This window comes from Melospiza georgiana, chromosome 3, assembly GCF_028018845.1.
Source record: "Melospiza georgiana isolate bMelGeo1 chromosome 3, bMelGeo1.pri, whole genome shotgun sequence".
Classification (NCBI taxonomy): domain Eukaryota; kingdom Metazoa; phylum Chordata; class Aves; order Passeriformes; family Passerellidae; genus Melospiza; species Melospiza georgiana.
Genome location: NC_080432.1, coordinates 80558253 through 80581452, shown reverse-complemented (window position 1 = coordinate 80581452; position 23200 = coordinate 80558253). Strand labels below are relative to the sequence as shown.

At 38.6% G+C, this 23200-nt stretch overlaps 1 protein-coding gene across 1 annotated transcript in view; it reads right to left on the bottom strand.

Moving 5' to 3' along the window:
- The window catches only part of LAMA4 (laminin subunit alpha 4), a 98015-nt gene that overhangs the window by 10073 nt on the left and 64742 nt on the right, over positions 1-23200 (bottom strand). Inside the window, exons 18-32 of the mRNA XM_058020810.1 lie at positions 22109-22248; positions 20762-20935; positions 19594-19736; positions 19085-19247; positions 16875-17008; positions 15557-15728; positions 13412-13543; positions 12238-12380; positions 8562-8697; positions 7302-7439; positions 5655-5788; positions 4252-4416; positions 3353-3506; positions 2478-2668; positions 764-953 (exon numbers count right to left, since the gene is read on the bottom strand). Coding sequence (XP_057876793.1) covers positions 764-953; positions 2478-2668; positions 3353-3506; positions 4252-4416; positions 5655-5788; positions 7302-7439; positions 8562-8697; positions 12238-12380; positions 13412-13543; positions 15557-15728; positions 16875-17008; positions 19085-19247; positions 19594-19736; positions 20762-20935; positions 22109-22248 — 2309 coding nt within the window. The remainder of the gene's footprint in view (positions 1-763; positions 954-2477; positions 2669-3352; positions 3507-4251; positions 4417-5654; positions 5789-7301; positions 7440-8561; positions 8698-12237; positions 12381-13411; positions 13544-15556; positions 15729-16874; positions 17009-19084; positions 19248-19593; positions 19737-20761; positions 20936-22108; positions 22249-23200) is intronic.

Here is a 23200-nt window from a genome sequence, read left to right as displayed (position 1 = left end):
TGAGACATTTGAGAAGAAAAGTGCATGAGTGATGCTCTACAAGCCTATTTTGCTAACTGCCAGTATTCTTTGCTGGACAACCCTAATTTTTCACATGCATATGAAGGCTAGATAGTAAAACTGCTGCCTTTCTTACATTTTGGTGTACAAGGCAGAGATAATTAAGGTGTCATAAGGTCTACTGAGATCTACCTATCACTGCATTTAGCATTTTCACGGTCATCATTAGTTTTATGGTATGAATTCATCCAACCTCCTTTAAACACTTAAATGCCCAAGTCAGTAGTTTAGTAGCTGTAGACTTCCTCTGTAGTTAATGAGGAGAGAGAGATACCTACAGAGGGAAATTCACCTTGACTCCTAAAATTGTCTTTTTATTTTCATAGACTACTGAGGCAGCCTAAGACAGCTGTGCTCCTTTCTTAGGCACTTCAAAGACATTTGCTGAACAAAATTATTCTAGTCTTTCCTTTAATAACTCATTTAACTCTTAATTGCCTTACTGCTCTGCTTGCTTCCTTCGTTTCTGTTCAGCTGTTAGTGTCGGGAATTGCTGAATTTTTATAACTGACTCACTTTCCTGTCCCTAGTTAATGACTTAATAAAATGCTGCGAGGAAGATCTAAAAATATTTATGGAAGTTTCTCAACATATAGGCATGTTTACGAATACATGACTGAAAACTCCCTGAGCTGTCACATGAGCAGTGTCTTTACTGTAGCCTTGACAGCACGTGCCATCATGATTTCTTTGTTTTACTTACATTGTGCCACAGACCATCATTGTATTTCTCTTGGCTCTTAATCCTTATCTTCTGGTGACCGGCGTTAAACATAAAAATGAGTCGGCCATGAGCAACAAAAAGGGCCAGGAAGTTGGTCTCTTTTTGATCCGAAACGTAGCAAATCATTCCGTGAGATGAGTGAGTTTTCAGACTGATAGAGAACTGAGCTCTGGCACATAAAAACACAATATTCACATTAAAGCAGATACTTTTGATTTAAATCAAATATCAGGCAGAGGAAGATTGAAATTTTCCTTTCATCCAAAAAGATATTCATCTGCTTTATGGAAGTGGTGTTTCTGAGAAACATTCTGTGCTGGTTTTTTGAGCAGAAGTCAAAGCTGGAGAAAAACCTTCCTGGTGAAGAACCATTTTTTTCAAAAATTAAAATCTCTAGAGGGAATAAGTTCAATGCAGACCACCAAAATCTGACAGTACATTTCCTTTTATGTTAAACAGCAGGGCTGAGGGGATTTTTAAGTGTAATGGCATGGAGGCCTGATGTTTAAGGCCTGTCTGTTATACCAGACTCTATGGAAGCTTCTCCTTCCTCGTAGTTCCTTGTGAAGTCCAACGCAGCATAGGAAGTCATGCCACTGTTGGTTTGACACTGTCACAGTGAAAATTTCTTGAGTGATTGCTATTACTACTTATGGTCTAAAGCATGGCAAAGCTGTATTGGTGTAGGACAGTGCCAGAACTGGTTCCTCCTTCTTCTGATGCCAGGTCTAACCTAGCTTCCATTCTTCATATTGTGTCAAGCGTCTATACATTACTAATGGCCTCTGTGTGTACATTCCACAGACACTCAGTCCCTTGCCAATATTGTTTTAAAATGACACAACTCATTACTTTTTAAAAATGAACATTACTAAAATGAAGCTTTAATAAAATTTGGCAAATTAATATATGTTTTAGGAATGAAGGGGGGATGAAGGTATTAGAGTTTGGGTTTGCCTTCATATGGGTGCCATCAGAATTGCCCGAAGTTAAATGTATTGAATTAAAATTAACATAATGACTTTCTAATTTAAATCAGGAAAGAACACTCTTTTTTTCTGAGTTAGTGGTCTGGTATGCTTCCAGGAAGTGCTGTGTTGTTGAATTTATGGTCTTTAATGGAAAGTATTAAACCAAAATCCTTATTGGATTTTGAATATTGCATGAGATATTTTGTGGGAACATGAATATTAAATTTCAACAGTATCTGGACTCATTATTACTTAGATTTCCATTATGGCTTGAATTGGACCAGGTTTTCATAGCTTTTTGTCTTGCTGCACTGTGAAGATTAAAATAGTGGCAAGGTCCACTCAGCATGTTACTGCTTCCTTTCTGCTTTAATGCCTTTACTTCTTGTGTAAAGAGACTGATTATTGTGCAATGCTTGTATAGAACTAACATTCTTAAAAGCTTCACACAAATAGGCAAGGAGACACATTTTGTTAAAATGTAATGCACATGAAGCTTCCACAAGAGGGATGTAACTGGAAACACAATCTATGTTTTTCTCTTACTCAACTGAAGCACCTTTTAATATAACCTAACAACAGGCTCAACACAAAATTTAGTCTAAGATATAAAGGAACAAAGCCAGAGTAACAGTGGAAATATGTCCCTTAAAAGAAATAAATTGAAATACATCATTCTCCCCCCCCAGCATATTTCATTTTTATTTCTAAAGTCACATTACCTTTGACTGAAATCCTTTGGTATGTGGTCAAATTCTTGCCGGCTGTTTGCTGTTCCTCCAAATTGATAGGCATGTTCAGTTGCCTTGGGATTCATGGGCAGGTGGCACTGAGGCTCTTTTTGCAAATTCACTTGATACAGTTTTTTGAGGCCAGATGAAGGCTGTGCAATCTTGTCTTTATCTCTTCCCACCTTCATAGAAAAAGAACTATTAACCAGAATTTTTAGCTAAGATTGGACATAATAAAAGAGCAGTATAATTTATATATGTAAACTAGTAATATATTGTTTCCCTACATAAATCCCAGGGTTGTTTCTGAGTCAAACTTTCCTAGAACAGATCTACTGTAAATGCTGTTTAGGACAGAACAAAGGATAAACAAAGTACTTGTGCAGCTAACATAATTACAATTATTATTTTTGCAGTTTTCCTAATCAAATCTTTTTCTCTCTGCTTTTGGTGATATCAGCTATATTATAGGCATGAGAGGATATGCTTAGACTAAAAAGTCTGCATGCTGGAGGAAGGTTTTTCCCCATTTATATTAATATGTGCTAATTGTACCCAGTAGAGAGCCATACAGAAGCAGATGAGAACAGAAGCAAGCTTTTTGCCTTTAGAATACAGAAGAAATCAGAAAGGCTTGTTTCTGAAGTACTGTTTTAAAGAGGTCAGGTATTTTATTTTATAATTCTAGCAAAAGAGAATGATGCAAGTGTAGATAGATTGGGTCAGGGCAATCACTTCCAATGATGGAATATGTAAAGGAACAGGATCCTGTTCATATATTTGGCATTGCCTTTATGCATTTTAGATCCATAATTTGGAGAATTTTGGAAAACTTTAGAGTGGTACTGGAGCAGTTTATAGCAGACCTTTTTATTACGGTTTCCTTTGGCTTTTGATGAGTTTTTTCCTTTCTTATGGAGAAGAGCAACTGGAGGAGATTCAACAGGGCATCCATACAAAGATGCCTGAACTTTCTCAGAGTACTTCTGGAAATCCTCCACTTCAACCTCTTGATCCAACCTGTGTTTCAAAGAGGAGATGACAAGAACAGCTTTATTTTTTCAAGTGTTAGAATTGTCTGCATAAAAATCTCAGAATTTTACATTTATAGTTTAAATTATATTTGAATGGGTTTAAATTATATTTAAATATTATATTAAATTATATTAAATGATATTTGAAGGGTTCCTTCTTAGATCATGGATGAAAGTACACATTGATCAGTCAATGAATGGGTAACGAGGACAGCCCACACTACATCTGCCTTTTATATACATGCTGGCATAAACAGAGTGTCAATCTGCAGCATCAAATTCAACTTTAAAATCTATATAAGAATATTTCATAAAACAATTAAGATCAACACATTCTGACCATTTTTACATGATCAAAGTCCTAACCTCCCCAGCTTCTGCAAGATGTCTTAATACAATTTTGTTTCAAAGGCAGACCTGAGAGCTACATAATATAAATGTAAATTACAGCTATGCAAATTATTCATTGCACCAGCAGCATTAGCAGGTGCAGTACTGAAAGCTTATTTCATCAAGTTATTCCCACCTTAACAATATCTTAACCTAGCAGCTCTGTGCCAACAGATTCTATGGCAAATAAGGTAAGAACCTTCTTCACACATGCTGTCTAGCCTCACAAAATGAGAGAGGAATTTTTATTGTGATGATAAATCATTTCTCATGAGCTACTATTCAAGCTGTCAGGCAGGGCAGTGACTGCCTGTTAATGTGTTTGGGAGGATGTTACTCACCTAGTGAAGTAGGCATTGCTTATGCAGCCAGTGAAGTTGGCTTGCTGTGTTCTGAGGGGAGAGCCACCAAAATAAAACTTCTTGATGCTGTCTGGGCTTTTCCCTGCTCTGTCCTTTGCTGGGTTCTTCTTGCTCTGTTTCTTGTCATCAACAGTCAGCTCATACCTGCAGAGCAAAGCATCCATTTTGCAGGCTAGCTTTGGAAACGTCGTTGCCAGCGGTCAGACAGCACAGTACATGCACCCAAAATGCTCCACTCAGTGCATACACACTCAGTGGTGCTGCTCAAAGGCTTGAGAGGACCTTGATTTCAGCTGTGCAGTGCAGTGCATTGGCAAAACTGTGTACACAGGCCCGTGGATTGAATATTACCCTGCAGTGAATTGTGAAGTCCAAAACTGTACAGCAAAGAAAGACAAACTAGGGGGTTGCTGATGAAGGGATGGAGCCACCTTTGGGGTAACATAAGATCCAAGTACATGCTAATTGTTTATGATCCTATCCCTTTTTCTTTCTCTTTCATCACAGTGCAGTGTTTGAGCTTTTACAATGCTTTTTACCTAATCTGATTTTGCAACTTACAAATTGTTGCAATAGTCAGGAATGATTCTCTGGCTTTATGAAGAAACTGATTATACTAAAGCATTAGACATTGATTTTGTTTTGCAAACGCAGGGAAACATAATCCCCAAGGTTATTCCAAGGCACATTTTCACACCTTCAGCTTTTCAAACTGTGATTCTTGGATGCCAGAAGTCATAGGTACAAACCTTCATTTCCATTAGGAAAGTAAGAATGCTTGTATCTCATAGGTAAGAGATATCTCAAGATAAGAATCTCAAGATTCTTAAAGAAAGTTGCTTTGAGCACGTGACCTTCTAAAAAAAATTAAACATATAAACAATAGTAAAACATACCAATAAACCAAAGCTTTCAAGAGTTACAAGGAGCACAGAGAGAGACTTATTCCCTACTGCTGTATTTAGTCATGTTTGTGGCTGCCAGTGCTAAAAATATTTTTAACGTGTTTCACTGTGTACATCCCAGATGAATGCTTTGTGTGAAGATGCCTCAATCACTATAGGGTAAACTGGGAATTGTTTTAACAAATTAAAAGAATTAATCCTGTTAAAAAATTAATCTCTTGCTAACCTTAAATGTTATTAAACTGTTTTCTTACCTGAGAATGAAAAAAGGACTAAGCTTTCAGAAAAAACTATTTTCATTTTAATAAAAATTCCCATCATCTTGAACTCAGGCCCAAGATTGTCAGTCATTTTAAAATCAGTCATTTAAAGAAAGCCCCACTCAAGTATTTAAAAGTAAGTGCTAAATGATAATGTGCTTTACAAGAAATATTTATGCTCTAAAGGTAGGGAATAAAAGATGCTGTACAGCTTTACCTTTCTGGGGTGACAGAGGTAATGATGAAATGGGTTTTTCCATCATTGTAATTTCGTTCTGGTGACTGAATTTTGGTTCCACTTGCATTTAAAACCACAGCACCTCTCTCCATAGAGATGGATAATACATCTGACTGAAATACAGACAAATACACCTTCATAAGCAAGTATTACACAGAAAAAAAATTAACAGTTCTGTGAATTTTTCTGTTGTTTTTATTTTTCTTCTCTCTATGTTCCCCATTTGTGCTTAATTTGCAAAAAGATATACTCTGAGAAGCAAAACAAGAGATGACATCATTAGAATTTACATTGCCAGTTTTAAAGCCTGAATTCTGGGAATTCTGCTGCTGATTATGTTTCATGTACCTGTCACATGAGCACAAATGTATGATGTTTACATTTCATTTGTGTTTCTGGTACCGTATTGAGCAGCTGCTACTGCGAGATTCCTGCTGTCATAAGAACAAGACATCTTCTTTCTTTTTCTAATTCCCTCTGATCAGACCCGTTCAATCACTCAAAATTATCTCAGAGATAAGATGCGCTATCTGGGTCAGGAGTTTGGGATCACTGTGCCACTAGCAGAATCCTCTCAGTTCCATCAGAGCAAACCCTGCCGCTGTGCACTGGTAGGAATCGCTCTGCCTCATTCTGCCAAGCGCTAAATAGCTGAACTTCTGCTTGTTAAGTAGGGCACTTGGCACCTCAGGATTAGAGCTGTTGAGTTAAAAACATGAAGTGGTGTGTGCGAGGCCTCATTTATGCAAAAGGTGTGGGGAGCTGACACGGTTACTGATTTCAATTGAAGGTAATTCTCCAGGCTGCAACACGGGAAAGTTTGAAGTGGTTATCGGTGCCACGCAGCCTCCCCTGCTGCACTGCTGATGATATTCTGCAAGCATCGCAGAACAGACATTTGGGGGTGGTTGCAAATGTTCGGGCATCTGAGCTCATGCTCGCTGCAGATGCCAGTCTGAGCCTACGGCGTCTCGGGATCGCTTTGTCTCACACAACATTTTGTGAGTGCAAGTCCATATTTGTGCCCGAGTCACACTTCTGAGGGGGTATGTAGAGCAGCCTGGCTTCCCAGAGCTGCAAGGAGCCGTTCTCAAGCGCAGCTTTTCCAGTCACACATGGAGGTCTGAGTGCCATCTGGGAATATAGGCAGCTTTGTGACTGATTTCTGTCAGCTCAGCAATGCTCAAAATGCCGTGCCACTAATTCAAACAAACTTTGCTTCTCGGTGATTGTCTGGATGGCAAATGTCAGGTCCTAAATATTATTTGTACTTTGGTAGCACCTGCAGGTCCAAATAGGGATTGCAGTGCTGCTGAGCACAGCAAGATGCTCTGTGCATTTCTGCCCTAAGGACTTCAGCGAGCACAAGTGGATGCATGTTAATTCTGGGCATATGATCCTGTTATCTTCTCAGCATCAAAATAACATCGAAGCATTACTGGTTTTCATCTATAGATCAAATGCAAACTGTAAAAATGAGATCACCAGTGAATGCTTCTATATTGCGGACTGCTTTATTTTGAAACCATTAAGTGAGAAATTGTATTATTCCCCTAGTATTCTCCTGGGAAAAAAATTTAAAAGGTAAAATAAAACAAACAGTAAAAAAAAAAAAAAGATACTTACTCCTTCAGAATAGTAAAACAACAGCCCACTGGGCTGCAAGGTCCGGAAATTAAAGCCTCCTTCAAACTCAGTAAAGAGGGACACTTTTTGGCTTGATGCGATGAAGCTCTCACCATTGAAATATGCATTGCGGGACATCTGTGTATTAAATAAAACAAAATGAGAAGTACAGCTCAAAAAACATTCCAATAATACAAAGAATGAGGCTATTTCTTTATTTTCTTTTTTTTTTTTAACAGTTGCAGCCAGTTCAGTTCTAAAAACCAATTTTTCCTGCATATCTTACCCTAATTTATATAGGCTTTCTCTCACATCATGGGAAAATCTTGAGAAAGTGTAGCAGTTTTAGACTAAGTCAAATTATTCCCAACTTCCTGGGGTCTTGGCCCCATCCTAAGTCTGCTGATGTTAAAGAGCATGACAAGTAGAGGCAGAGGTGCTCATGTGCCTGTCTGAGCTGTGTGGCACTGTACCACAGTTCCAACATGTGACATGTTACTTGGTGTGCTGTGCTGGCTACTGGGGTAGGGTGGTCTATAACCCTCTGAGTCTCACGAGCAAGGCTAGGTCCAAGGCAGGACAAATTGCAGATATCTTCCATGTTGACGAAGGGTGAGGTGGTGTGATGAGTTCTACAAGCAATCCTTCCTCTTCACAGGTTTGCAGCATGGCTTTTGATAGACATGGCCACAGGATGAAGACGCCAAACACTATCTGGATTTGCCAGCCTTGCATTGTGCTGGACAAATGGTGAATGATAGAAAGAACCAGAAGCTAAATGGCAATTTTCTCAGAGCTAATGCTGGTGCAGTTGGTGTGTGTATCACAGAGGAAGAGCCGATCTGGCTTAAAGGGAGAACTCATTTGAAGGGTGAATTTTTTGCTGTCTTTTCCATTTCACACATCTGTATTAGGATGCATGTAAGGATGATTCTTCTCGTATCTTTGAGAAAAAAATGAATTACATTGGAATATTTCCATTCAGAATGCAATACATAATTTATTGAGTTTTCACATTGCAGTTTCACATATGAGAAGAATTTTAAGTGAAACACCTTGTGCTATAGTTCAGAGTGAAAACTGGGTATTATGTCAGCAGACTTAACAGACACACACAAACCCACCACCTCTGCCAGTCAATGAGTGCACAGTCATTTCCTTGGTGGAAGACTGTCTTTCCATTGTTTGCAGTAAAACTCAAGCTCCCAGCTATACCCATTGTCAAAATTGCTGTTATGTCACAAATGGTGTTATGCTTACCAGTGAATCCTCTGGGCACCCATAGCTGATTCCCAGGGTTCCTGGTTCTTCCAACAAGTTGAAATCCTTCTTTTGGAACTGGAAACCCTTCATGCAGCCTTTAAAGCCAATACTTCCTGCCAGATGTGAACTAATGCTGCTGGACAACAATGCCAAACAAACTGCAGTTAGATAGCTCTTGCCTTCCTGAACAGGATTTTGTTGCCAAGATGTTCTAAAGAATTTTGGAAGAGCTTCAGTTATTTGCCTCACTAGTGCACAATTCTTGTATCTTTATGTAAAACAACTAACGAGCCACATTCTATGTTTTGAAAAGTCAAGATGCACCAATTGTAATAAAAATAATGTATTTATAACTACTTACAGTAAAAATAAATAGATTTTTATCTCAATTTTTTTTAGCTTTGAAGAGAAGTTCTGATTTAGGTTTCCTGTCTTGCTTTTACTAGCAAGCTCCATTCTTGGCTTTGAAAGCAAATGGGTGTGGACGGATAGAATGTAAGAAAATAAAGATAGTGCAGAAGGTAGTTTCACACCTGAGGAGTTGCAGCTGTACTAATCACCAAAAACTAAGAAAAGGCCTTAATAGTCCTTAATGGGCCACAGCTGTGTCCAGTAAGAAGAAGGGTGCTACCAAAGAGTGGGTTAGCTGGGTGAGAAGAGAGTTGGAGTTTGTTGGCTGAGCTGTGAAGAAGAAGGAGTCAGTGCTGTGAGGATCTGCTCATGAGAAATCACTTAGAAGGTATGGAACTTTTTGCGATAAGATGACAACAAATGGGTCTCTATTTCTTATGAAAAACACTAACAAAGGTCAGGGAAGTAAGAGTAAGTTCTACTTGCTGATGTGTGGGTTTACATAATTTTAAATGAGAGCAGTGGGTGGGCTTCCAGGATCATTTTTATGTCAGATTTGAGGTAGATAGCACATCAGTGAATCCCAATTGCTCCTACTCATAACTCTTAGTTTTTCAACTCCACACATTTCCAACATACCAGCACAATATTACAGCACAGGATTATTATAATTGAATTTATCCTCACAAATCTCAAGGTGCATGAAGAAATCATTTGCATAAAATCACAGTGAGTCTGTGATAGGGGTAAGAAAATTACATGGGAGCTGCTGTGTACCAGTCCAGGAGATAGCTAGGGAGCAAATACACTGAAGGAGTGGGTGTGAAATCCAGAGTTCTGACCTGGCTGCCTGGAAGCAGTCTTTGTCCTTTAAATAAGATGTGCCTTAGCAGTGGGACTCTCTTCACCTCGTGTGACGTGATACTGTTGACATTGCTACCTGCACTTGTTGTCTGTGAGTTATCTCACTGTAAGGCAGATATTGGGAACACGGCAGAAGAATCAAGGTCTGGAAATTACTAATTTTGCATTGGCAAAACCAGACTATCAGGGGAGGTAGTGCAGATGTACGTGTACATGTCTGAAATACAGTGGAGTGCTCTAGGGGCTTCATTTGCTCCACAGTGAAATCAGCAGGAAGGCTTCTGCCATCCTTACTGGGATTTGGACCAAATTGTGGGGTATCAATTAACCACTATAATCTTTACTCTGATTGGGCCTGAGGCTGCCTGGATGTGACAAATATGTCTTTCTGTTAAATGCCACAACATTTTCTAGAAACAAGCTATAGAAGAAAGGCTTTCACTTAAAGAAAGGCTTCTGAGATAATTTCTTCATTCAGTTAAGAGTTAAGTACCCAGTGCTCCTACCTACCCTTAGCTTTCTGCTTTATACAGTGAGTGAAGTGGGATAAAATAATGTATGGTGGTACTCCCAGATTAATTTATTTGGAGAAAAAAGGCAATTGACAGAGAAAAATGCATTTGAAGAGAGAAAATTATGTTGCTTCAGGAGAATATTAGACTACTATAAGACTAGAGCTAGTTTCCCCACGCTGCTGCTGCCCTGCAGAGTTGGTTAAATGTGAGTCTGTCTGCAAAGAGGAAGCATAAATATCAGTAGTAGATAGCAGCAGCAGTAGAGAGAGTAGTACATCATCAGTAGGATACTAACTTATGCTCCTGATAAAAATAGAATGATGCCACCACATTTGGTCCATACTTTTTGCTGTCTACTCTTGTAAAGAGAATGAAAGCTGAGTATAATATCAGAGACAAAGCTGCACCTCTGCTTAAATAATTTCTGTATATATTTTTAAACATTATAATTGATAATATTTTTACAATGCCTACGGTATTTTTTATCTGATACTGCCTATTAATTGAGATGCTATTTTTCCTGCTTTGACAGTACCTTCCAGGTGTTTTTCAGAATAACCTCAATCTGCTTGGAAAACTGCAGGCATAATTCATGTGATTCATCTTTTGTCCTATATTTGTGAACAAGTCTCATCTGCCATTGAGCTGCTCAATTGCCTAGATTTCTAGGTCCTTCTGGACTTTTTTCTGTGTTCTTTAGCCTTGATTAATGAGAGTAATTTTCACCATCCTTCTGTACTTTATTTCTAAATCATTAATGTATTTAATACCAGCCCTGAGAGAGATCCTTTGAGCATGTGCTGTAGACTTTTTATACTGTGAAAATTGAAAAGTTACTACTATGTCCTATTTTCTCTTTCCCAGTTGCTTTCCAATCCACTGCAGCATTTTCTGTCTCCACTCCCCTAGCTATCTTAATAGCCCCTTATGAAAGACCTTTGAAAAGAACTATTTGAAAGGACAGTTAGGGTTATACTCTGTTTCTCCCTTGCCCACCACTTGCCTGCACATTCAAATAACTACAGGAGATTGAAAGCCATAATTTTTCTTTACATGAAGTTTGTCACTGTCTTAAAATCTTAAAAATTAAACACTTTGTATCTCAGATATTATTTTTCAAGTCAGCAGTTAATTCTGACAACAAAATAAAGAATAAAATGTCACAAGATTTACCACTAAGTCCCAGAAGCTGTTGCTCAACATTTGCTGTTTTTTTTTTTTTTTTTTTTTTAAACATGGAGGGTATTCCTGTTAGCAGTTATGACACTTGAAACAGCAGCTGGAGCCTTTTTGAAAATTCTGGCCTTGCTGTCTGACCCTGGGAATGCATACTGCCTATCAGAAGAGAATGTTCTTCTTCAAGTAGCCAGTCTGCTCTCAGGGTGTGACCCTGGGGTCCAGCAGATTCCTGTGGCAGGAAATGAGAGTTGCACAGTCTACTGAGATTAAACTGCATTTCTGTCAAATGGTACAATAGGAAAATGAGACCTCTTCTTCCCACGCCTACACAGAGACAACTGACTTCGATCCAAAGAGAACCTGAGACAAATCAGAACTGAAATGCTTAGTGGGAAAAAGATCATCTTTAGATTGAAAATGTGGCTGGTAGAGAGTTTTGGTCACTTTTTGCTGAGCAAGAAGCAATACCAATTTTATATGTTAATATGTTTTTTGAAAAAGCTTTTTTGTTTGAAGAACACAACTGTTCCTGTTACCCTTTCTAAAACAGGGCCAGTGTCAGTAAAATTTAATTGTGCTGGATCAAGCCTTGTCTTGAGTACTTAAGAGTTCTGAGACACACTTAAAAGAGTGTCTGAAGGGTTGTTGTACATAAGGTTGATGCCAAAGAAATTGTTTCATTGTTACTCCTTAAGGACAGGCCATACAACTTTACATATGGTGATTAATTGAAAATACTGATTTAATCTCATTTGTAAACCAACCTGGAGTGCAAGATCTCAGTAGGTGCTCCTCCAATGTAAATGTCTGTGAAAGGCATTGCTGTTCTTTCATTGTCCACACTTTTTATGTGTCTTCTGTCTACTACCAAGATCATCTTCTTGGAATTGTGATATATAATAGAAATCTGAAAAGAAAAGCATGTGCTTAGAAGTGTAATCTTTTATGAGCTGTTATGGTGATCTTGCAAAATTGATTGCATCTTTGTACCTTCTGTTTGAAAAGTTCCTCCCATTTAACAGAGAATTTGGTTGTAAATTGGGAGAGGCTGATAGTGATTACTAGTAGGAAGTTTGTTTTGATGTCACTATTTTTCTGATGACTGAATCCTCAGGATATTTCAATTAAGAGTAAAGAAAAGGTATCAAATTCTACAGTGTGGCAAACAGAAGTTCTGTAAACTTCAGAATGCTTTCTTGATTTATCCAACAGTTAAGGCATACTTTTAAAAAGTTATTTTATTGTCAAAGCATAAAAAGTTAAATTGTTCTTTGCTTAAACATGAACAGATCTATAGCTGTAGTTTTGGTCATGAACCAGACTTTGAATTGACATCAAGTAAAGGGCAGGAGAAGCAACTCACTATGGGGGGAATTTATTGCTGTCACAGTTACATTGGCTTACAGCAAATTCCCTGAAACTAAATGCAAGTAGATATTTTACATCTGCCAAAGTCCCTAAAATACTGTGTGTATATAAAAGGTTGCTACCAAATCAACTCTCTTTTCAAAGGAAATAGTAAATGCTGTAATTCTTGTAATGCAAAGCATAATAACTAAGGTGATCAAGTTATCATAATGACATGGTTTTACTTGAGGAAAGTTTTATATTTGATATAGAGGACTGTCCTTGATATAATTTCATATGGAATTAATAAAACTTTCTCCCATGTGAATGGTTCTGTCCTTGGCTAGTAATACACACAATCTGTCTACAAACACTGATTTATGAGGAGGCAGGGACAGCCTTCCCTTTCCTCTGCTCGGTACTGGTGGTACTGGCTCGGTACTTGCATGCCCACTGCTCTTCTGCCTGTTCTACCATATCACTGCCTGCCCCTCATCCTTTGGCACCTTTCATGGCCATTGGAGCAATTATTTCTGCTTGGAGCCTCTGGGATAGTTGGCCAAACAGCTGTGATAGTGACCACATCTGTACCTCATGAAATTTAGCATCGTTAATCCTAGCCTTCCTCATGGAGTCCTCGAGAAGCACGGGGCCACTGCTGAAACCAAAGTCATAGCGGAGGTACAAGAAACCATTCTGCATCTCTAGGCTGAAGAACATGCTCTGTGTGAAAACAAAACAGCAGTCAGAAAAGGACTGTGTGGCAGCAATTAAAAAAAATTTATAAATAGAATTATAAGATTGACATTGGGAAAAGTATGCTGGGAAATAAATTTTTATTTGTGAAAGTCCAACACATTTTCTACATTTTTATATTTGTAATATATGTTTATGTATGCACATGAACATAAAATTGTTTTGTAAGTGTCGCTTTCTTGGAAGACTTGGAATTGTTTCCTTATAGAAATAGTATTTGGTAGTACAGTGATGTCACTATTCTCAACCAGCAAGGTTGAGAATACACCTATTCACTGTTGAAATAATACCACATGCGCTAAATGAAAGATATTGTACTGGTGAAAGCAATGTTGTGCTCATATGGCCGTGTCTGCATTATGAAGTTCTATCACGATGTCTGTAATTGCTCAGGATTTTGTCTTTTCGCAGCCCTGATCAGCACTGATGTATTTACTGAAATGATGGCAATAGCTGGAGTGTATTTACTATGTATTTGGTTTCTAGAATTCCTGACTGCTCCTACTTTATGATTCAGTTTCTGTTTTGTGGCTGGGTGACCTAAATTTTATAAACAGGAGCTGTACTTTAGAAAATCTTTAGGGAGTGCTTGAAATGAAGATCACCCTAGAATTAGTCTTGTTCCAAAACTAAGCATAAAGAAACAGAAACAAAATTTTCAGCAAATGTGCATCTGGGTTAACGCTTTCAATGTTTTGTCTTCTCTCCTGGTGTTCATGGCTAATGGAAACATGGGAACAATAATTCTCAATTCACTACTGCAAGCTAAGAATTGCTGTCTTTGACACAAATGAGTTGACCTTCTGAAGTCACTAGTTAAAGGAGTAGGTTTTAATCTAGCACTTTTAAATGAAACTGCAGCTTGGGTTTGTTCTGAACAGCATAAACTTGAAAATTAAACAAGGATTACATTAAGAATATTTATGAGCTGGACTACCTTACACAGACTTTCTAAAAGTGCTTGTGAGCAGGCAAGGTCTCCCACAGCTGATATACAACTTGATTACAGTTTAAAATGACAAATACAAAATGCATACATCTCCAAGAAATGTCTAGGTGCTTTTGCTGTGAAGAAAAATGAATGCTCTGCAACTTTTAACAGCAACTGCTTAGTCAAAACTTCCTAAGAATAAAGGTTAGTGGCAGCATGCTATGCTGCAGAGCAAATTGCTTCCCACCACCCTCCTCTGGAAGTTACTCTAAAGGCAAACACTACAGAGTAGCTCTTCTAATAAGAGTGGATTTTTTTTTTCTAAATGCTTAAAGCAATGTTACATGTAGGTGTCTACACAAGTGTCTGTCTGTGGATTGCATCTGCATAGAAAAATATTTTCTGTGGCTTTTCTAGTCTTTTCTGTAATCCTGAGCTTGATATGGAAATGCCCAAAGACAAAAAAAAAACCCCAAAACCCCATGTTTGTCTTCAGAAGATATTTTCATGTCTTCAAACTCTTACAGAGATTGCATCAGTCTCACACTTCAGAAAAGCTCCTGACATTTGGATCAAGCCTTTTTATTTGGACTGCTTTCTATTTTCAGTAACTTAAATATTTAACTCTAGTACAGCCTGAGGCACAGTTATAAAGTGGCAGCTACCATGAAGTGGCTGCTTTTTGGGAGTTACTTCACAGAAATTTCCTATAACTTTGATTGAGCATTCACATTTAAACAGAGACACAACAACTGGGCTTAACTGGAGTTTGTCTTGAAGTATCATCACGAGCATCTGACCAGTTTGAAGTCCTGACTGTCTCTGGATAAAACAGAGTCTATCTCAGGACTTTGGCTTCCTGAGGCCTTTGCAGAGCAATTTCCAGTCACCTCCTAATGTACACATGCACCAGACAAATACAAAGTGTTTCCTCTTCCCAGAAGTTAAATGTGAGGACATATACATTTTGGATTTTCCAAGATGTTCTAGGTACTGAGGGACTTGTGGTGCCAATGGATAAAGGGTAGTAGCAGGAACTTGGTACTCACCCCGTTAATCATCAGCAGGATCAATCCATTGTCTGTAGGCGTTCGAACTTCGATGTCAAATCGTGTCACCTGGCTGAATTTTCCCCTTCTCTCGATGTTTCTGGCCAAAGCATAGCCAGAGCCATCAAAGAAATAGCTCACAGCCCTGCTCTGAGTGAAAGCCAACTTATCTCTATGGAAAAAACAAGCAGGGAAGAATTAGTTGGCCCCATTGTTGGTCCCCCATTTTAATTTAGGGGAACTTAAATGCCTTTACATACTTTATTGAAATAATTGTTCTGAAGTTCTGTTCTGTCTGGCAATAGTGAGACTGGTGACTTCCTTGCAATTTTTTTCTGGGAATTTTTTTTCCTGAGAAATAATGTGTAGCTTTGAAGGGGCATCTAACTCCTTCATCATCATTATATCATGCTTTTATCCTGTGCTATACGTAGAGGACGGGAAAATTCTTTACTCATCCTTGTAAAGTGACAGGCCCACAGCACTTCCTTGTTATAAGGATGCACAGATATGTCTATTAAGAGCTTTCCCAGTTTGTGCAGAAATCCATTTGAATTCTCCAAGAACTTTAGCTGACTCTGGTATGCTCTGTTCTGGAGAGCAGCAGCTTGCACTCCCTGTGGGAATGGTGTGGGAAGCTCATTTTCTCTATCCCAACACTTCCTGCATTTCTTCCCAGTGCATGCTGCAAATTACTCTCCTTTTCTTTCCAGGGAGAGGTTCTGCTGTTGCTGCCTGTAGGGTGAGCAAAATGCCTGCTGTGTCTGTGCTAAATGAATGCTGCAGCTGATGTTCACTTCTACTTTAGGAGCTGCATTTCCCAGTTTGTGAAAGCCTCATCTAAGGAATATCTGTGGTGGCTTTAAGTGTATGGCAGCAGTAAACTTTTGTACAAACCTTCCTAGCTGGGGGTGGAACTTCCCTCAAGGTTATCTGGCCTAGTAGACCTGACTGCCTGTGGCAGTATCACTTGGAGCAAGTGATTTGAGTCAGGAGAAGCTCTGTCCTAGGCAAGCAGTGGGGTAAGGAGGGAGCCTGGAACAAGCCCCAGCTAATGTGGCACTTTCCTTTATGAAGACATGAACAAGATTGTGAGCTAGCTAGTGGAGACAGCAGGAAAACCATAGAATATCTCATGCTAAAAGGGACTCATAAACAGTCCAACTTCCATACATACATAGATTTTTAAATAAATAAAAAAAAAATTAAACTTGTCGATGCCTAACTTCCTTCTGGGACAACTCCATACCACCTTCACTTTTTAAATTTGAAGCAGGAATGAGCCATCAGGACCGGCGCTTGTGAGACTGTCCCCTACCTGGCACAAGGTGGCGATGTGGCGGTGTCGATGTTGTAGACGCGCTTGAAGTTGTACAGGCTGATCACATCGTCGTTCAGGGTGGCCAGCTCCAGGCAGCCGATGAAGCCGGGTAGGTTTAGGCTAGGAGGGAGCTGTGCAGAGGACAAGGAAGAGTTAAAAGGAGAAAGGTGGCCCTCTTTAGTTGGGTGTTGTGAGAGCATTTGTGCCTGGGATCTGTTTTGTCCCTGTGCAATCTGTATTTTCAAAAGAAAAGGTTGATGCTGCTGAGAATAGTCTTCGTATGATATGGCCTTTGGGCTGTAAGTGAAAAGGGAGCACATAAAAGGTCTCACAGTGAGAGAATTAGGCCGGATAGGGCAACTGCAAACAAAAACTTTTTCTGTGGTTTTGGTGGGAGCATGCTTGGAAACAGGGAAAAAGGTTAAGCTTTGACTAATAAGAGAGCTTACTCAATGTCTTTGAATAACTCAGTGAATATTTCATATCTAATGCATAGATATCCTTCACAGCCAGAAAAATAACTCCATACCATAATTAAAGAGAGAGAAATGAGAGAGCTCTTTAAACCCAGGAGACAGGGATTCAAAATCTGTGCCAGTGGGTAATCCTCAGTAGGTATTATTTTGAACAGCTAGCAGGATGTAGAGACTTCTTCTTTTAACAAAGGTCACTGCAAATGGAATTTAAACAGCCACACTGGTGAGGGGAAAAATATAAAAGAATAAAGCTAACGGACCTAGACTATTCTTTTTATATTAAAATATTTTGCCTTGTGGAACAGGTGTGATAATAACACCTCTTGTACTTCAGAGTTTGATCACTGTGTGTAGCTTTTCTTCCTTTTTCTCATTATTTTCATTTTCTTATGATACAATAGTAATGGTAATACAGCAATACAGAATATAAGTAGCTGTAAAAGAAAATTACATTCTTATCTGCAGCACATACATTTGGTAAATGATCATGTTTTCTTTTTTTCTTTTGTTTTTTCTAGTCTTTGAAATTATGTTAAGCATGGGAGTTCTAGTGGTTAAGTGGTGCATTTCATATTTGCAAAGTATGTAACAGGAAAGCAAAAGGCTTTTAACAAATCAGGCTCTATGTTAAATAAAAGTGTGAGGTGTCCTTTTCTAAGGGGGAGGGACCCAGACGCCTATCAAATAATACCATGAATCCTTTTCTTCCTATTTCCCTTTCCACTTCACTCTCCTCTTTTCTTTTTCCTCTGCTGTGCTCTGGAACAGACTTGGAGGGTTCATTTGCTGGATGACTTTTTGTATGTGCATGTGTGTATGAGACTTATTCCGTCTTCAGTCCTATTCCCAGGCAGTTTGCACCCAGGGCTCAGTAATCCAAAATTCCTGCCATGGCATGTACCTATAAGTCATAACAATGCCAAGCTCAGGAATGCATACATATCGAGTTACTCTTTCTTTGTTTTCATGTTTTTAGGAGAGATGCTTGTGGATCAGTATTTGGATCTTTTTAGAGCCTACTATAGTTAGCTTAAAGAATTTAGGATTCTTTTAAGTCTTTCTAGGTGTGTTTTTATTCAGCCATGCAATTTTCACAGCCAAGATCATTCATAGAAATTTTTAAATTCCAAAAGAGGAACTGGTATGTTCACAAAAGCAGGTAAGTGAGGTGCTAATTTATGCTGACTATTAAGAACTAGACTGATGCCACTGTCTCACATGGGTCTTCGGACATATTTTGCACAGGTTACTTTTCATGCTGTTATAAGTCTGGATTTGAATCAGTGATAATCTAAATTCAAACAAATGACTGTATTGCTGCTTTGCCACAAGATCCTAATATTAGCAATATATATTTTTGTGACAGTTGCAAAAGAGAAATTCTAAGTACCAAGAACTCATTAGCATTGAAAAATAGTGGTAGCCTGCAAGTTAGGTTGGACTAATAGGCCTTTGTTTATGCATGCTATTTAACAGCTAGCAAGCCTTCCTTTTAGTACTTTCCAGGAAACCTGAACAGCAGCTCATAGACACCTGATCATCATACTTGCATGACAAAAGATGCTAGGCAAAACTTCTTCACCATGGCTAAAAGATAGAGTTCTAAGATGATAAATGACTAAATAAGTTTTTTTTTTTTTTTTTAATCTACCATTTCTGTTTTTAAATGGAAGTCCAGCAAGGTTAGTTTGCAATATTTAATTTTGAATACAGAATATTTATCTGACCAACCTTGAAGTCTGGAGGCACTCCACCAACATAGAAAACAGCATTTTCAGGTTCCAAATTAAGAAGGGAGCCAGGACCAAGAACCTCTCCCTTTTTGATGAACTTTTCTTCAGCAGTGTTGCTAAGACTGGGCACAGTTAAAAACATTTTGCCATGTCTTCCGATCCTGCAGAAAAGAATTGTAAGAGAAGAGAATTTCATGTTGGCCAGACTTACAAAAGAACAAACAAGCCCCCATCTCAGGAGGTAACTGAAAACAGGAAGGGTTTTTATTCCTTAGCAAGGACTAGTAATCAGGAGGTAAGAAAAGGGAGGGACCACAGACACTGTCTCTTCCTCCCTGTGCCCCTTGGGTCTTGGCTCTTCAAAATCAGGAAGAATTTCCAAGAATTACTCAGTAGGAGTAGAACTAGGCACTGAAAATTCCTGATCAGCAGTTCTGACACAGCCTTTTCTTCTTGATTTTTCCCATGACCTGTTTGATTTTGGGGAAATTCATGTTATCACTTTACCTCTCAATTTTGATGATGCTGAAGTAAGAAGGCCAGGTGCTGACTGGCTTGGCATCCAGAGGTATCTCCACGTCTTGGCCCCCCAGATTATAAATGTACACAAGGTTGTCATTTTTAATTGCAAGACCAATGTAATGTTTTGCCTAAAACACCAATGGAGAAGGATGTTAGAGATAAAACATTAAAAGAGATTTAATGCAGGACATGAGTAAAGGTAAGCTTTGACAAACTGAATGACACCTTTAAATATTACTGAAAGCTATTTAAATAGAAACAAAACCTTCATTCTCTAATTGGTTACTTTCACCGCATAAAACTGTACAGAACAAAAACCTCTGATATTTTACTTTATATCCATTTTGACTGAGGTAAATTCAAGGTCATGAGATCTCTGCTGACCATGAATTAGTCATGTTCAATGGGAAGCTGTTCATCATTATTTAGTGCGCAGCGCCATGTGCAGGAAATAGTCTAAAGCCTAAGTATTATGCTGTAATTAAATATTCTGCCAAGAGGCGTTTCACTTGATTTATATTCAGTAGACATTCTTTTTAGGAAAGCTTAAAAATGAAAGCCTGGCTCTTTACCTTCCCAAGAAATGGGTTGCCAGAATGATACCTGGCTTGTGAGTAGTGATTTTTTTTCCTTTCAGAACCACAGTTTAAAGAACAGCTATTTCAAAGTAGTGATCGAGAGTGTACAGAGTGTACAACAGCAGCACAAGCCACAGATAAAGAAGCCTGCTTATCTTGTGGGCCTATGACCTCAGAGATTTGGAATTGACACTGTCAGCAGCATAAACTGATTGAAGCATATCTCACAGAAGCCAGGCAGGTGACATTAACTGCTTCAGAGCGCCGCAATATTGGCAGAGGAGATAGCAAGTGTGGCTCGCAGCAGTGACAATCAAAGCAGTACACTGCCAGGCAGTCTAATTTGCTTTTTAGAAAGAATCCTTCATTGTTTGGGGTGACAAGTCTCAAGGACAGGGGTCTCAGGAACCCTTGCTCTTTGCTTGTCACAAAATCAATGATGGTCACAGAATAGACACCTTTAGTTCTGAAACATGAAGAAAAAGTGAGAGGAAAAACTGAAGAAAAATAAATTTCAAACTGATGTATTTTTTTAAAAAATCTATGCATAAAAGTTAACTGGGCTATTCTCTTACATTCTTGTTTCCGAGGTACAAAATGAATCTGTCTGGAGAGGCTGCCAGCTGTGGGTTGTCTTTGTGGAGCTTTATGTACAAGCTCATGGAAGTGAAAGATTTCAGTTCTTCCACGTTGACTTTTGGATTGACTTCAACAGCAGATTGGCCTTCAAACATCATAGAGACTTGGACCTGCGATTGCAAACGGGCAAAGTGAGACAGGTGCTGTTGCCTGGGGTCATTACTTAAGGTGAGTGTGTAACAATACTGTGCCAGCTGCCTTGCTTACTGCAAGAGTGGAGTTGGCACCTATATATTGGCATGTAAATTGTATGTTTGTAACAATCTTTCCTGAAAGACGCTGTACAGATTATGGAGAAAGTTATCTTAAAATTGATTAAAGGTCCTAATGAACTCTGCTTAGGCATATTCATAAAGTAAATTACATTTCAGTGGGAGATAGATGTGTGCTTAGTTGAATCGGGCTACATTACTATGTATGCCACATAATGAAATTCTTACAGAGCTATAAAACTTCTGCCCATAATTTATTTCTTTGCTTTGGAAGTAGTACAACCATTTTCTGCTCATGAGTAATCCTGTTATTGAATCTACAGTGATATTTATGAGATGCTAAAAAAATTGGAAAACTGTTCATTTTAGTTCAAAATGCTTTCAACATAACTGAAGTAATGTTTTCAAGTTTAAACACAGTATACCTGAATCACAAAATACATTTTAAAGAACAGTCAAGCACAACACACAAACTGATTTTTCCAAGCTATATTCCAGCGCTGTGAACATACAGTAATGCACTGAATTTTTTTATTTCTCTGAATGGATTCAAATATACTTGACCTTGGTTTTCTTGTTAGAGAAAAAAACCTCATTATTTATGTATGGTAATGAAAGTGGTTTTTTTCTCTATTAAATATGTGTGAGCCAAGGATTCTCTTACCCTGCAGAAAATTAATTCAAAAGAAAGGGAAAAAAAATGCTGTCATCTCAGAAAAGCTTACATTAAATTGCTGTAATTATTACTCATGGTAATTAGCTTTGTAGGTAATTTGCCTGCAAATTATAGGTAATTAGGTTTTGTTGTTCTGGCCATCTTATACATTGTGCTCAAACCTTTATTGTCAAGTTGCTACTGCAGTAACAATAGAGTACCGTGAATACTATGATAATGTCAAAGGCTTGCAAATAGTAACTGTAAAGATTTTAATGACCTCCAATGTGCTTTGTTCATCCAGTTTTGGGGAGGTGACAATGTTCAGGTTTGGGCTTCTAGCATAGCCCAAGAAAATGGAGGTTATAGTAAGATTTGATTATTAGCATTATTACCCAAAAGTCCAAAAGTTTTACCTTGCTTGCTACACTCCTGGTTTGAGCAATTAACTCTCTGATCCGCTGAATGCTGGAAGAAATATTGTTTGCTGGTGCCTTCTGTTCTACTCTGCGCATCTTGTCCAGGAGCTGAGGGAAAACTTCTGTAAGTTTTTTCACTGCAGTTAGAAAAGAAGAGACAGATTTTTTTTCCTCTTTGAAAGACTGGTTTTGCATCAGGAAAATTCCACCCTATCCTCTTAGGTTAGCTCACCTGTCTCTTTCTGCTTTCTGACCAAGTCACAATCATGATGTGTGAGATGCCGTGCTTACAGAAAGGATAATGATTTCTAAGAATCTGGTATTGCTAAAGGTTTTGGAAATAAGTTTGCACAAAGGACACTTTTTCTTCAGACTATAGGTAGTACTGTGCTGTGTTATTACCTCTGTAATACTTTCCTCCAGGAACTCTGCAAACATTAATAGTTTTAACCTTTTAATCTTCCTTCAAGACAAATGAATGTTAAGCCTAATTTTACATCTGTGGCAACTGGAGCAGAAGGATTATTTGTTCAGCATTGGGTATCTGAGGCTGACCTGGGAGCTGCATCCAAGAGTTATGGTTCATGAACTCTTCAAATTCACTGTGAGGGAGATGTACAGGCTGTTTTCAGCTGTGTGTGCCTCCCAGAGGTCACCATCTAGACAGCAGCAGTGGCTGCACAGGAGATGTGTTTGCTTGTGGCTCACAGTCCGCTCTCATGACAGAAACACTGCCAATTTCATCCTGTGGTGTACAACAATTGAAGGCTGATGATGATGATGATGCAAGTGCACCTAAACCGGGCTTAGTACCTGTCCTAGCCCTTGTGATTGGAAACCTCCATTAACTTCCCTGCCTGCATCTGCCAGGGGTCATGAATTAGAGTCTGTCACTGCTGTGTCCTCAGGTGGTTCCTGTGCAAATGTCATTGTTATGGAAGGGACATGCAGGGGCTCTGTCCTGTTCAAAGTCAGAGAAGTCCTTTCCCAGGAAGATAAGCAGAAAAATTATCAAGAAGGAAAAATAACTACCCTTAATTATAATCCAATTTTATCACATCAGACTCCAATGACATGCTGCCCTTTGAA